The sequence below is a fragment of the Tenrec ecaudatus genome, chromosome 10 (assembly GCF_050624435.1).
Source record: "Tenrec ecaudatus isolate mTenEca1 chromosome 10, mTenEca1.hap1, whole genome shotgun sequence".
Taxonomy (NCBI): Eukaryota; Metazoa; Chordata; class Mammalia; order Afrosoricida; family Tenrecidae; genus Tenrec; species Tenrec ecaudatus.
This window is the reverse complement of record NC_134539.1, coordinates 64,033,418-64,048,366: the sequence shown is the minus strand read 5'-3', so window position 1 is coordinate 64,048,366 and position 14,949 is coordinate 64,033,418. Positions and strand designations below refer to the sequence as shown.

The 14,949-nt window shown below is 38.2% G+C and overlaps 1 protein-coding gene across 1 annotated transcript in view; it reads left to right on the top strand.

Moving 5' to 3' along the window:
• Positions 1-14,949, top strand: part of VPS13A (vacuolar protein sorting 13 homolog A) — a 253,560-nt gene that overhangs the window by 232,886 nt on the left and 5,725 nt on the right. The window contains exons 69-70 of the mRNA XM_075560517.1: positions 10,622-10,707; positions 13,299-13,422. Coding sequence (XP_075416632.1) covers positions 10,622-10,707; positions 13,299-13,422 — 210 coding nt within the window. The remainder of the gene's footprint in view (positions 1-10,621; positions 10,708-13,298; positions 13,423-14,949) is intronic.

The following is a 14,949-nucleotide window of genomic DNA, read 5'->3' as shown; positions in this document are numbered from 1 at the left end:
AGTGTAATGCATTCCACTTAGAACCATTCCGTATGATATCATAATACTTTTTAATAAGACTGCTGTGTTAATTATACTATACTATACTTTCTTCGAGATGATATATGGGGTCCTGGTGGTGCAGTAGGTTATGTGTTGAGTTGCTAACCACAAGGTCAGCATTTGAAACCACCAGCCATTCCTTGGAAGATAGATCAGGGTTTCTACTCCCATAAGATTTACATCGCAGAAACCCTCAAGCCCAGTTCTACTTTGTCCTGTAGGGTCACTATGAGTCAGAAATGACTGGATGACAGTAAGTTATTTTGGTTCTGGAGTTCACAGTTCCATTTAATCTCCCTGGCGGTCTAATTATGTCAGTAATTTTGTACCCAAAGTGGTACATTGTTTTGCATAAAATTTGTTGTTTTATATTGTAGGCCTGTAATTCTTAAGAAATTACTCATTTTAATCTCTGTAGTAGACATTCCACGTATGAGGAAGTAAGATCACTCTGCGATCACAGCAGAGGGCACCGCTGGACCGGGGAGCAGATAAGGGACTGCTCTGCAGTGTAACCCCGAGTGTGCCTCAGGGTTACCTCTTCTGACAGTTAACATTTACCCTGAGCTACACTCGCGATTACCACCAGGGAGGTTAAAGATCATTTTAATGGGGGCTCTTACAGCTCTTTTAACTATCCATACATCAATTGCATCAAGCATATTTGTACAAATGTTGCCTTCAATATTTTCTATTTGAGCCATTGGTATCAGCTCCTCTTTTCTCTCCCTTTCCCCTCCCACCTTTGTGACCCCTTGAAAAATTATAAATTATTATTTTCATATATTTCACCCAGCCCAGTCTCCCCTTCACTACCACCATCACCCCAAGTTTCTGTTATTAGTACCCCGGGGGGGATTAGTGGGGGTTGTTATGTGTCAATCACTGCAGTTGGTTCCCCCTTCCTTCCCTCCTTTCCCACCTTCCCCTACCCTCCTGGTATCGCTACTTCCATTTCTGTTCCTGACGGGTTTATCTGACCTGGATTCTGTGTGTCGTAAGCTTTTATCTGTACCTGTGTACATGCTCCAGTTTGGCCCACAGCGAAAGGCAGGATTGGGGTCATGGTAGTTGGGGTTGAGGAAGCCTCAAGGAACCAGAGGAATGTTGTGTGTTTCATCGGTGCTAAAATGCGCCCTGGTTGACTCATCCCTTCCTTGTGACCTTTCGGTGAGGGGGTATCCCATTATCAACAAATGGGTTTTGGGTCTCTGCTCTGACCCCCCTTTCTCAGCAATATGTTTTGTATGTTTGTTTTGGGTCTTTTGATGCCTGTTACACAATCCCATCAACCCTTAATGATTGCACAGGCTGGTGTGATGCTGCTGCCTGTTGCCTCTAGCAACAACCCCATGTGGAAGAAGCATACTGGTCATTTAAAAAAAAATGGCTGTCAATGTATCCCTTAAATTTATCAATAGAAGGTGGTTCCAAAACAAAAACGGCTTTTATCCCCAAATCTATGTATTTACATTTCTTTACAAAACAACCTTATCACCTTCAAAGTACTCTCCATTATATTTAAAACATTTGTCAAATCTGCAGTTCCATTCTTGGAAACCATTTTCAATCTGCTTGGATGCCTGACAGCACCTCCCTCGTTTTTTCGTCACCACTTCCACATCATCAAATCGCTGTCCTTTCATGTCCCTCTGCATCCACGAAAACAAAGAGTAATAGCATGGAATAAGGTCAGGTGAGTAAGCTTCGTGGGGCAAGAGGCATGCTGCTTTTTGCCAAAAATTGGAAATGAGATGGCTGCATGAGCAGGTGTATTGTCATGGTGGCAAAACCAGTTCTCCCTCTGCTGCAAAGCAGACCTTTTTTTGTTACACACTGTTAAGCAATCCTTTCAGAACTTCTAAATGGAAAGCTTAATTAGCAGTCTGATGTGGTAGAACAAACTCCAAATGCACTACAAGCTGACATTTTCATCCATTTGGGAAGTTGATGGACGTCAGCACAAGGCTTGTCATCAGTTGACATTTTGCCTTTTTTAAAAACAAGAAAATCATTCATACACTTCAGTTTTCTCCCATAGCGCTATCCTTGTAAGCTGTGTTCAACATCACAAGTTTCTGCGGCATTTTTCCCAAGCAGGAGACAAAATTTCTGAACCATACATTGTTCTCTTAAATTGGCCATCACAAAATAAGAGGTTTGAGTGAAACTGGTTTTATGAAAAAATTCACTGTGACCAGAGAGAACCTTCCCAGGTGAAGCCATGGGTGCACTAACTCAGAATGAGTTGCTGGATGCTAGCCTAGCAGGAAAAATACGTACTATAAAAATTCTGCTCAGTGAAGCTTTTTTCCTTTTTTTGCAGGGGGGGGGGGGAGTGGGGAGTACCCCCTCATATATTACTGAAGGGTAAATACCCTTTAATTGAAAATTCCACTTTAACTTTAGGATAAATCACAAATGATAAATTTAAGTATGTTTCACATGAGTTGACTTTCTTCGTAACAAAGTTATGCTAGGGAAAAAAACGAAAAAGCAAAGTTATGCTAGACTTCTGTAATCAGTATTAATTTAGAAGGCCTTTAGCTCACATTGAATCATTGGTACTAAATTCTAACTAAGGACGCCCTCATGATTTCTCTGTTGATGTTTTGCAGTTCTGCTTTTAAAACTTCCCATGGTTACTTTAAATAGACACAAGCTTTGTAAAGCATATTCATATATTATGTGCTCTAACACAAATGTTGTTAAAACACTAGTATAGAAAAATCTGCTATCGAGTCAGTTCAGACGCAGCAACCTTACTTAGGGTTTCTAAGGCTGTTACTCTATGGGACAGATCAGTTCATCTTTCTCTTGGAAAAGCCGGTAGGTTTGGACCACTAATGTTGTAGTTAGCAATCTACTACATGACCATGTCACTGCCAGCTTTCCAAAGTCTACACTGTCCTAAGAAAGAAAAGATGCTTTTCTTGCCAAATGAAACAATTTTCTGAAAATTGTAAGTCTCCTTCAGATATTTAAAGTAAGGTGACCAGATGTCCCGCTTTTGGCGGGACAGTCCCAATTTTTGGAAAGAATGCACGACAAGCTAGGGTACACGGTTTTCGGCTGCCATGTGGCTATTTCGCCAGGATATGAGTTTTATCAATGGTGTCCCACTTTACCAATGTTAAAATCTCATCACCTTGATTTAAAAGCAAATTTTTAATGTGATCATGAAAGAAGTGCCATGTATTTGGGGGCTAGTCTTTAATTATAAGTTTAATTGTAGTTGATATCCTCTTCATGTTTTATAATGACAGTGACAAATTTCCAGTGAAAATATTAAAATAATTTAGAAGATCTTGAGCCAATGGTGCTACATTGTTCTTAGGGCCCTACTCAATGATTTTTCTGTTAATGTGTTGGAGTTCTGCTTTAGAATGAGCCATGGTTACTTTGAACACACACAAGAATTTGATGCAATGTGGTAGACAGCCTTGGAGGTAGCGCTTAAAGAGTCCCACCTCTTGGTCTTTAAAGCTATCTGCAATCTCCTTTCCTTCCGTGCCTTGCTTCTACCCAGTACAACATTACAAGAAGGAGGGGGAAAGAAAAGAATTCTTAGCACAAAGTGAGCTTTTGATTTTTAGTGTGCCATGACACTGATGTTGGAGCATAAAGAACCCTGTAGGAAGTATTGTGGAGAAATGCATTTTAAAACTTTGTGATCTTTGAATCAGAATTGACTCAGTGGCAGTGAGTTTGGTTTGATATGGTACGTTTGAGGCAGTCATTTTAATAAGCGTTCTTGTTCTGGTTATACAACATTTAAATACAAATATGAGCAGGTTTTCACATAAAGTTAACCTTTCTTAAATAAGCTGCCAAGCTACTTCGCTATTTAAAATGACCCCAAAAAAAGCAAGAGTTGTTATTGCACATATTGGCTTGTTTTCATAGCAAGTTTATATGAATACAAAGAACCAAGTGCTGAGCTACATAATTATGTATTCAACAAATAATTGATAAAATTCCTGTCAGGTATCAGGCACTCCTGTATATAGCAGGATTCCATCTCTGAAGAGAGAAGTAAAGATTCCTCCTCGGCCTTCATAAGCTTAATATTATAGTGAGCTTGATCATCCTGCTGATCGGGATAGCCTGTGCCATCACAGAGGCCAGCTCTGTTAGATTAGAGATCATCATAGTCTCTTGCTTGTTGTTTTGCTGCTGTATGCAGGACTCTCAAAAGGCATATAAGATATGCTTCATCTTTCAAAGAGATAATGCTTTCTAGGCATTCTATGAAATGGAAGCATTGTAAGTGGTAGGTCTTTCGGAGACAAGAGACAGAGTGAGACCTTTAATTAATAGATTTACTGAGGGAGGTGAAGTTTGTAGGGAACAAGAAATCAAAAAAATTAAGTGAAAGGAGTTTAGGATAGTCAGATACAGAAAGGTTAGAGCTGGCCCTTCGTCTAAAGCCAGAGAATTAGCTAACTTAAAAGGTGTGAGTCCATAAGAGCCTCTGTTACATAAAGAAAAAATTCGGTTTCATACAGACCCACTAACAAACTACAACAGAGTCTGGCGAGGAAAGAGTCTGGCTGTAATGTCACAGCTGCGGCTTCTGTGGAAACAGGCAGAGAAATGAATGGCAGAAAGAGTCCAGAGCCAGAGAGCAAACTAAGAACAGCCAGAGCAGCAAGAGTGAGAACAAGGTCTGCCCTCGGATATTTAAGTCTTTGGGATGTCTATAACTCTTTCAGACAGGAGGGTTCCCACAAAGCTTTCTGGTTGGTGTTGATGACTCCAATGGTCTGGGCAGCAGCTTCGGAGTCCCTTAATCAGGCGGGAAGATGGGTGGAGTAAGCCTTGTAAACACAAGAAATGTCTCTTGCTTTCCTTAGTAACCCTGTCACTGGACCCTAGAGTAAGAAACATACAATATGTGACATATCTGAACCCACATTTCACTGGACTGTTAGGTTCAGTGTAAAGTCAAACTCCATCTTCTGATGTGTATAAAAATATATAGCTATCTACAAATGTAAAATAAGTATTCCTATCCTGATTCTAATTTTTATATGTGCACATTATTCCAGACAAAACCTGTTAAGACCTGTCTCTAAGATCAGCAGAGAACTACAGGCAGGTTCTCAGTAGTATACTTTCTTAGTTTTCTTAGGATGCCTTTTTTAAAAAAAAGTCCTAGCCAAACAGTAGCTTCCAGGGGATCAACTAGATCAATTCAACTCAAGAGAGATCAGCTCGGAAAGTTATGGTAACTGTTTTAGGATTCCAAAGATGTCCTCGTCACAGATTTTCTCCAAGGACCAAGGAAAAACATGGGCTTATTAGAAGAATTTTTAAAAATCATTTTATTAGGGGCTCATACAACTCTTCACAATCCGTACATACATCATTTGTGTCCAGCACATTCGTATATACATTGCCATCATCATTCTTAAAACACCTGCTTTCTACCTTGAGCCCTTGGTATAAGCTCCTCATTTTCCCCTCCCTCCCCCCTCCCCCTGAACCCTTGATAATTTATAAATTATTATTATTTTATCATATCTTATACCATCCGACGTCTCCCTCACCCATTTCTCCACTGTCCATCCCCCAGGGAGGAGGTTATATGTAGACATTGTCATCTGTTCCCCCTTTCTCCATCACCCTCCCTCCACCCTCCTATATCGCTACTCTTGCCACTGATCCTGAGGGGTTCATCTGTCCTGTATTCCCTGTATTTCCAGTTCCTATCGGTGCCAGTGTACATCCTCCAGTCCAGCTGGATATGTAAGGTAGAATTGGAATCATGATGGGGGGGGGGTGTGAGGAAGCATTCAAGAACTAGAGGAAAATTGTATATTTCATCCTTGCTACACTGCACTGTGACTGGCTTGTCTCCTCCCCGAAGCCCTTCTGCAAGGGGGATGTCCAATTTCCCCCAGATGGGCCCTGGGTCCCCACTCTGCACTCCTCCTCATTCATAATGCTATGATTTGTTTTTTGTTTTTTTGTTTTTTGGTCTGTGATGCCTCAAGCCTGATCCTTTCGACGCCTCGTGATCACACAGACTGGTGTGCTTCTTCCATGTGGGGTTTGATGTTTCTCTGTTAGATGGCCCCTTGTTTATCTTCCAGCCTATGGGACCCCAGATTCTATATATTTTGACAGCTGGGCACCATCAGCTTTCTTCACAGCATTTGCCTATGCACTCAGTTTGTCTTCAGCGTTTTTGTCAGGGTAGGCTGGTGTTCTTCTTCTATATGGGCTTTGCTGTTTCTTAGCTAGATGGCCACCTGATTGTCTTCAAGCCTTTAATACCCCAAGCACTATATCATTTGATAGCCAGGCACCATCAACTTTCTTCACCACTTTTGCTTATGCACCCACTTTGTCCTCAGCGACCGAGTCGGGACAGGCTGGTGTGCTTCTTCCATGTGGGCTTTGTTGTCTCTCAGTTAGATGGCTGCTTGTTTATCTTTAAATCTTTAAGACTTCAGGTGCTATATCTTTTGGTAGCTGGGCACCATCAGCTTTCTTCACCACCTTTGCTTGTGCACCCATTGTCTTCTGCGACTTCAAGTGCTATGGAACTTTTTTTTAAAAAAAAATCATTGGGGGCTCTGATGGCATCTATCACAACTTTTAAGAAATCGAAAATTTCACTGGTTAGGAAAAAATCCTGGAAAGATGGCACGAAGAATTTTTTTTTATATCATGGGAAGGTACCTGCTCATTTCTTTAAGTATAGTAAGGGCTGTCTCATGAAAATTTGTTGGGGAACCTACTTCATTCACCCTACAATCTTGATCTTGACCCTACACACTTCTTTTTTGTTTCTGAAGTTTTAAGAAACGCTTAGAGGAGTAAGATTTGAGTCTCTCGAGGATGCCAAAATTGCCAATTCGTCCTGGTGTAAGTTGAAGAGCATCAACTTTCTCAGGGAATGGTTAGAGAGATGGAAACTCAGCATACAGATTGGATAAGTCTGGCAAAAGGATACAACCCTCTTGTATACCTTTACCAATTTTAAATCATCCATTGTTTTTTACAAATTAGATTAATTAACGGTCTGTTGTGATCAGTGCATGTAATTATGTTATGAGCATAATTCTACCATTAAGACTGTGTTTGGATAGCCAATTAATAGGGCTTGACATCTCTTGAGATAAAACCGTTTTGGTTTGTGTCAAAGGATTTTATGCTTATCTTTCCTTTTCCAGCTAAGCGGTCGGTCAGCATAGCTTATGCTGCTGTGGGCAGCCAAAGCAGCTCGTGCGCAAGGAAGAAGACAAAGATGTGGGGCTTAGTGAGTGACCCCTCAGTTTTAGTGACATGGTCAGGAATATTTAATTGTATGAAGCCAAGTTGCTTCATAGAGTAAGTAATTAGCAGGTCTTCACTTTTGTTTATATTTGTTCTATTACATATGAAATCATTGTGTTGAGGTGATGAAACTGTATTTGATCATACAGCTTGGTTGAATGTTTTTCTTGCTGTGGCCTGCAATTCTTTCAGATTTAAAGTGAATTGATAAGCTTTTCTTAAATCTAAACCTTTGTCAGGTAAATATAAGGAAATTATGCTAACAAAGATTTTCCTAAAGATAAAGTTGGTTGGTTTTTTTTTTAAGATAGAGCTTTGAAGAAGTCTTCTATTTCACATTGATTTATAATTGTTGTCGTTGGATGCTGTCAATTGAAATTCACTTCATCATGACCCATGTGACTGTGTCTACCCCCTGGGTTTGGCTTAGCTGTAATCAAGACATTAGCTGATCTCTCCCTCAAAGGCACTCTGTATGTTCAAACCATCGAACTTTGAACTAGCAGCTAAACATTCAGCCTTTTTTTTTTTTCACCAAGACTCCTCTAAATGAGAGTTATTTCCCTAAACTTTGTTTTAAAAGTAAACTTAATTGATGAGTAGACTTCCTGACATCTGACAATTCTCACTTTCTCCCCCATTTTGCCATTTTAAGAAAAATGTATTCTCCCTCTGTTAGATTCTTGTCTTCTAAGAGTCAGGTGTTGGTCAGATTTTGTATTTGTTTTTTACTGAACTATATGTTCAAATCCTTAAGGAATGTTTCCTATGAATGATTAGCATTTCTTACTGTTTGGTAGTTAGGTTTTCTCTGTTAGTGATTTGTTCCTACTATGCTCAGAAATATTTCTGTTGGGAACTCTGCTACTCTAACATTTGGATGACTTGAGATTATTAGCAATATTTTCAACATTACTGTTGTTTCTAGAACTTATCTCATAGAAAATGTGAACATTAATAGACCAATACTTCTATCCTTTATTTTCTTACACATGTGAATGTGTATATATGCATGTGTTATATTGGTATATACTTGATATAATCTCTTTTATCCAATTTCACTATGTTCCATTATACAAGTGTACTACCATTTATATAACTAATCCCTTAATAATGAACATTTACAAATTTAACTTTTAGCATATGCCCCTGATATTCTTCCCCCCCCCTAATATTCTTATAAGTACATCTTGGTGTATGTTTTCATAAGAGAAATTCTAGCATTGTAAATTCTGTTCCAAATGAGATTATTTGTTTTTATTTGATTTTGAATTAAATATTTTCCATATATTTTATTGGCCAACATTTTGGTCTTGTTTTGCTTTCTATGAAATACTTCTTCATGTTCTGCATTCATTTTCCTATTGGTTTACTCATTTTCCTTCTACTCAATTAGATTATTAGAATTCTTTATATTATGAAATTAGCTCTGTGTCTCTGAATGAGTATTCCCAATTTATCTCTTGATTTTTGTTTTGACATTTTGCTTTATTCTATTGTATTTGTTCATTGTTTTGCCATTGAGTATGTTTAATTTTTATGTGCTTAGAAAAATGTGTACATCATGTTTTATGAACTTTGTGTTTTGTCTGTAATGCTTACTTGCCCCAGTGCTTTTGTAGTTCCATTGTATTTGGCCAAATCATTGGTTTATGTGGGTTTATTGGATGTGAAGAGAGAAGTAGGGATCCAGCTTTAAGTAGCTGAAACGTGTTTTGTAGTAATATAAACTGTTACCCATTAATTTGAAATTCTCTCTTGATTCCCTCAATTCCTACATTTAGAAGGAAGATGAGGCTGTGAGCGCCCAGACAGACTTAACAGAAACCTTATGTAGGGTTGCGATGAGTTGGGATTAACTTAAGGATAAACCAAAACAAAACTCACTGTCAGCAAGTCAATGCCAGCTCTGTGACCCCATAGGACAGGGTCCTATGTGAGCTTCTGAGATGGTCACTTTTAACAGGAGTAGAAAGCCCCTTTGGTTTATATTTACATTCCTCTATAAATTTTGTCCCAATTTTTCAAATTTGTATTCTTTCTCTTAATCTATGTGAAACGTACATTGGCAGCAAACTGTTCCGTAACTGCATGTGTATTAGAACAGTTCCTCTCATTCTGCTCTGCTATTTGCTTTGATTTCTTAGATTTAGTATCACTTTGTCAACCCCCACAGAACAAAAAATGTGATATGTTGAATGTGAGTTCACATTTGTGTGTATATAAATATACAAATGTAAAATTTGTGGGAAGTCATAATGAATTTTTATATCTAAGAACAAGCTATGAATCAGTTAATTTTGATCCATCAGTACCAGTGTCAGATTTAATCACAGGGCTTTGTTATGATTACACATTAGTATTCTTAACATTTTTAATAAAATTTTGTCTCTTTTCAAATTTATTACTATGTTTAGAAAGTTCCTGCGTTTCGTACTTGTAATTTCCGGTGCACTGTCACCTGAAGATCATGTCTGTTCTTCATCTCCAAAAACTTGATGCTTCTCTCAAGAGTTTATATTCTTTTCAAATGCGATTCATATAATTTGTTTTCTAAATTCATTTGAATTGTTTCATAAATTATCTACTAATTGTTAAGTTTCTTTGAATCTGAAGTTATATTCACCTTTCATTTATAACTCAATGTGTGTGTGTTTACTTGTCCTACTTAATAGCTGTTGAAGCAGCTTAGTGGACTGTGGGAGCGCTTGTGTGTCCAGAAAATCTGCTCTTTATTTATGAATGGGTTACAAAATTATCAAAGAAATCATATTCATAAGGAAGAGAGAGCACTAAGTCTGGGCTAATAGTAATCATCATGATGTGTGTGTTTGCTTATATATGTTTTAGTACAGATATGATCAAACATACAGGATTTGCTAATAACACGCCTATTTTCCATTTAGAATTCATGTAATAGTTTAATAATTTCAATAGGTTCAATTTAAACCTTGTTGGTAAAAGTTATCCAAAAATATAGGATTAAAGACTACCACATGGCTTCAATTAAATAATTTTTAATAAATCAGTAAAAGTAGATGCTTTTAAGAAAACAATGTTTTGTGAATATTTAATTCATTTTTCTATTAATGTGTATTTACTGTATAAACATGAGAGGGCTTCCAAAAGTTACTGGAAAAATTACATTCATTTTAATTCCATTGTCCACAAATTTTGAAGCCTTCTTGTCAATGGTTTGCCTTCATTGAGAAATGGTTTTTAGAGGACCATAAGTCATTCCTTGCATTAAAGTAAAAATAGTATCATTTTCTCTCTCTCTTCTCTCTCTCAGGTCATGGAAAATGGAAGATTTGCCAAATATAAATACTTTACCCACGTTATGATTAATAAAACAGATATGTTAATGATAACTAAAAGGTAATGGACTTTTCTTCATCTCTTACTAATGTAATTGATAGGACCTTAACTGACAACTGCTCATGAGATGAAACAGATACTAGTCACTTTTTGTTCCCATGTTGATTCCTGATTACTCTGGTAAGGTCACTCCTCTCTTTCTGGAAAAAGAAGAAAAAAGTGCCAATTTCAACAGGTGGTGATTACTCATTGGAATACATTCATACTTGCCAAGAAGTAGATAGACATGGGAACAGATAAATGTAGATACTGCCAGGCAACCAAGTTTTCAGGGAGACCTGGAGACAGTAGAGGATTACATGCAACAATGCACAGTGGCATATCACTAGAGGGCCAAATGTTTGCAGAAGTCACTCGTATTAAACCAGAGGAATGCGGGAACAAATGCAGTATCAGGGTGGGAGTTTGGTGTGGTAGAGAGTGAGTATAGTCATCTTGTGTCCAGTGAACTACAGTATTTGTTAGGAGTTATTTGTAATATTTTAAAGCTAATGATTTTCTGAGTCTTAAGATTTACATCACTGTCTTAAGTTTCTTTTTTTTAAAGTAACACAAGTATGCATGTCAATCTCCATGTCATCCCATATACCTAGTTCTTAAGCGTACTTTTTGAAATTTGAGGAGGATTTAAAAAGTTCATTGAAAAATGGGCTGAAAAGATAATGGAGTTTTTCCTTGGACTTTTTTAGTTCCACTTGTTTCAATGCCTATACAAACATTAACACATATGTATATTTAATGCAAATGGGAATATATTATACATATAATTAGGCCCTTTGTTTTGCTGTTTTAAATTTGGGATCTATATGTTGGAAAAATGTAGCCCTAGTGCCATAATCAGTTAAGTAGTTGACTGCTAACCAGCAAGTCCTTGGAGAAATCCCTGGTGACCTGTTTCCATAGAGTCTAGGTTGTGGGGGGTAGTTAGTGCTCAGAGCTCTGGGGGCGTTGCCATGTGAACATTGGCTTGCTAACCACAGGGCCAATCGTGCCAACTGCTTTATGAAACAAAGAGACTTTCTGTCTGATCTCATAAAGAACCTGCTCTATAGGGTTACTGTGAGTCTGAATTTACCCAGTGGCAGTAGGTGTTTGGGTCTGGGATAGCAGTACTACTCTGCCACAGGGGTTTGTTGTGAGTCAAGTTGATAGTTAGTACCTAACAACAACATAGCTTAGAGAGTATTCCATGTCTACATCAGATTTTCCTTTAAATTTTCATTGGCTGCAGAGTTTGTCTTGGCTCATGGTGACTTCACGTGCGCACAGTAGAATTCCTCTATGATGTGTTCAAGGCCTTGAATATTTGAAAGCAGATCACTGGGGTCTACCTCCCAATATGCCTCTTGATGGGTTTAGACCACCAACTTTCCCTTTAACAGTTGAAGCACTCAGTCATCCAGATCATCCCGGGATCTAGCAGTCCTTTAAAAGTGTGTTCCATAATTTGCATGCAAGTTGTTTCCAAGGTTTTGTAATTGCAGAGAAAATATTTAACAGCCCTCTTTCTTCAGAGCAATGTTCAATCATGCTATATTCATCCTCCTCACTGATGAAAGGAAGAGTGACTCCTTAGAGTTGTAGTCAGTTGCAAAGTTTGCTAGTTTCTAAATCCTGTAATATGTTTTTTTTAAATTATCATCTCACCATAACCCATTGTCGTCGAGTTGCTACTGACTTATTGCCATCCTAACTGTTCAGTGAAACCACTCTAGTGTTTTCTTGGCTGTAATCTTAACAGAAGTTCATATCGCTGGGTGGGCTGAACCCTACAACCCAGGGTTAGCAGTAAAACACAAGCTAATTGCATCACCAGGAGCCCTGAGGAAAGAGGGGGTTTGAGCAGCCCCTCTGGGAGAAAAATGAGCATCTGCCTCAGTAAACTTTTATAGCCTTGGAAACCCTATGGAGTACCCTTCTCCTACCCTGTAGGGACATTATGAGTTAGAATCTACTCATGGCAGTGACTTGTTTAGGGAATATCTCATGGAGCCTGGGTGGCATACTTGGCTGCTAACCAAAGGTTAGTAGTTCAACCCCACCAGCTACTCCTGGGAGTAAGATATAGCATTCTTCCGTAAAGTTTTTACAGCTTTGGAAATCCTATATGGCAGTTCTTACTCTTCCTTATGGGGTCTCTGTGAGTTGGTCTCAGATCTACAGCAGTGGATTTGGGGTTTGGGTTTAGATATCATCTCAACATTGTAAAAAGCATTCCTGTTAAATCAGACTCATAGTGACCTTATAGGACAGGGTAAAACTGCCCCATAGTGTCCACGACACTTTCACGCCTTTCTTGTATGAAGCAGTGGGTGAGGTTCAAATTGCTAATCTTTACGTTGCAGTGAACGCTCGACCTCTTCATGCATTATTTAGAAGTATGTTGACTTCAAACCTTTGGGAAATTTTATTCTTATACTTCTATTGGGATTCTAGTTAAGTACATTATAATTTATATGCTTCAGTTTTTTAAAACGTGTTTAAGTCTTTTAGGTTTCAGGAAACAATCTATCTTAGAGTAATTGGAATACTTTGTTATTGGGTATACATGCCTCAAGTTTTAAAGGGGACCTTTGTCTTTGTGTTTATAGAGGAATATTATTTGTAACAAAAGGAACATTTGGACAGCTTACATGTGAGTGGCAATATACCTTTGATGAGTTTACCAAAGAGCCATTCATCGTTCACGGGAGAAGATTGCGCATTGAAGCCAAGGTATGTGAAATAGATTTTTTTTCCAGGTGGGAAGAGTGGCAAAATGTGGCAAACTGAAAAGAGGTGAGAACTGGAGATGATTTACAGGCCTAAAGATCTCTGTGTGATGGATGATTTTGATGGCAAGCTTTTTTGGTATCTTAAGCAGATTGGGTTTGTATTGCTGTAGATACGGCAAGGATGGACTTGTCTTCAGACATATGAAACTCTCTTTGTATTTATAACAGCATGTATTTTTTAACTTTAAAAATAGGTTTTTGTTTTTAGTTTGGAAGTGAAAAATAGCATACTAAACTAATCCCTCTACAGCTTGGTAACTCTTCTACTTTATAGATGTTGCTTTGTCTAAATATCTGCTCTCATACTCAAGCTTAACAAAAAGAAAACCTTGCTAAGAACAAATATGTTATCTTCTGTGTTATTACATTGATAATAGCATTCATGGGTCCTCATTTTATGTTCAGGAGAACTTCAGCTCCTCTAATGCTGTCCAAGGCACTAAAATAAGAAAATCATTTGTGTATCTCAGAGTATGCCTGTTGCCCACAGAATGATTTCCCCTGAACATTTGAAGGACACTTGAAAAATTAGTTCGTTCTCAAATAGCCAATGGTTGATAGTTTGTTGTTGTTGTTTTATAGCAATATTTTCTCCCAGTTTGATTGTAATCATCTTGAAGGCAGATATCATTTCTCACTCTTATTTGATTACAAGCAACTAACATAGTACCTGCTACTTGAGATTGATTTAAAATAAAGTGAATTGTTATTCACTTGATTTAGCAACAGAGAATTAGTACCCATTACAAGTTGGCACTGCATGTGCTAGACACTATAGGTGATACAAAGAAATAGGATAATGTATTTGGCCTCAAGGTATTTGACCAGATTATATGTCAAGATGACCTTGGCAGGGGGTGTCTTAGACATGGCTCCATCACACATGACTCATTCTAAGGGGATTTTGGTTTTGTGTCTTTGTTTAGCTTTGGTTTTGAGGGATGTTACTGGCATGTAAAATTGAATTTTAGTTATATTTTGGAACTTAGGTACTTTCAAATGACAATATTAGCAATTCTTTTTTTATCTCCTCATGCCTCATCCTTTCCCCTCTCCTTGGCCCTAGGTTCTTCTGTGTAGATTTCACCATCAAGTAGACTGTCTGTAGTGGCAGGAAGGCCAGCAGGAGTTGCAGGCTTACGTTCTACAATTCTGTAGAACGAAAGCTCCTCACTGGGCTTCCCCGGACCACTTTGTAAGCCTGTCACTCTGCCCACAGATGGGATGAATCAGTTAGGCTGGCTTCCTTGGAAATATTTACAGGTAGAGAAGGTCAGAGATAGAAATGGAATCAAAAGTTGGTTTCCAGAGAAATCTTAATATTCATGGGTCAGTTCTTGAGTAAAGAGGATACTAGTTCTTGAGGATCTTTCTAACTTAAGCCTTGCAGATTTTCTCAGTGCGCTCAAAATGAGAAGTCCCATAGCTAGATCTGAAATGATGAATCGTGGCTTTGCTCTACAGACGA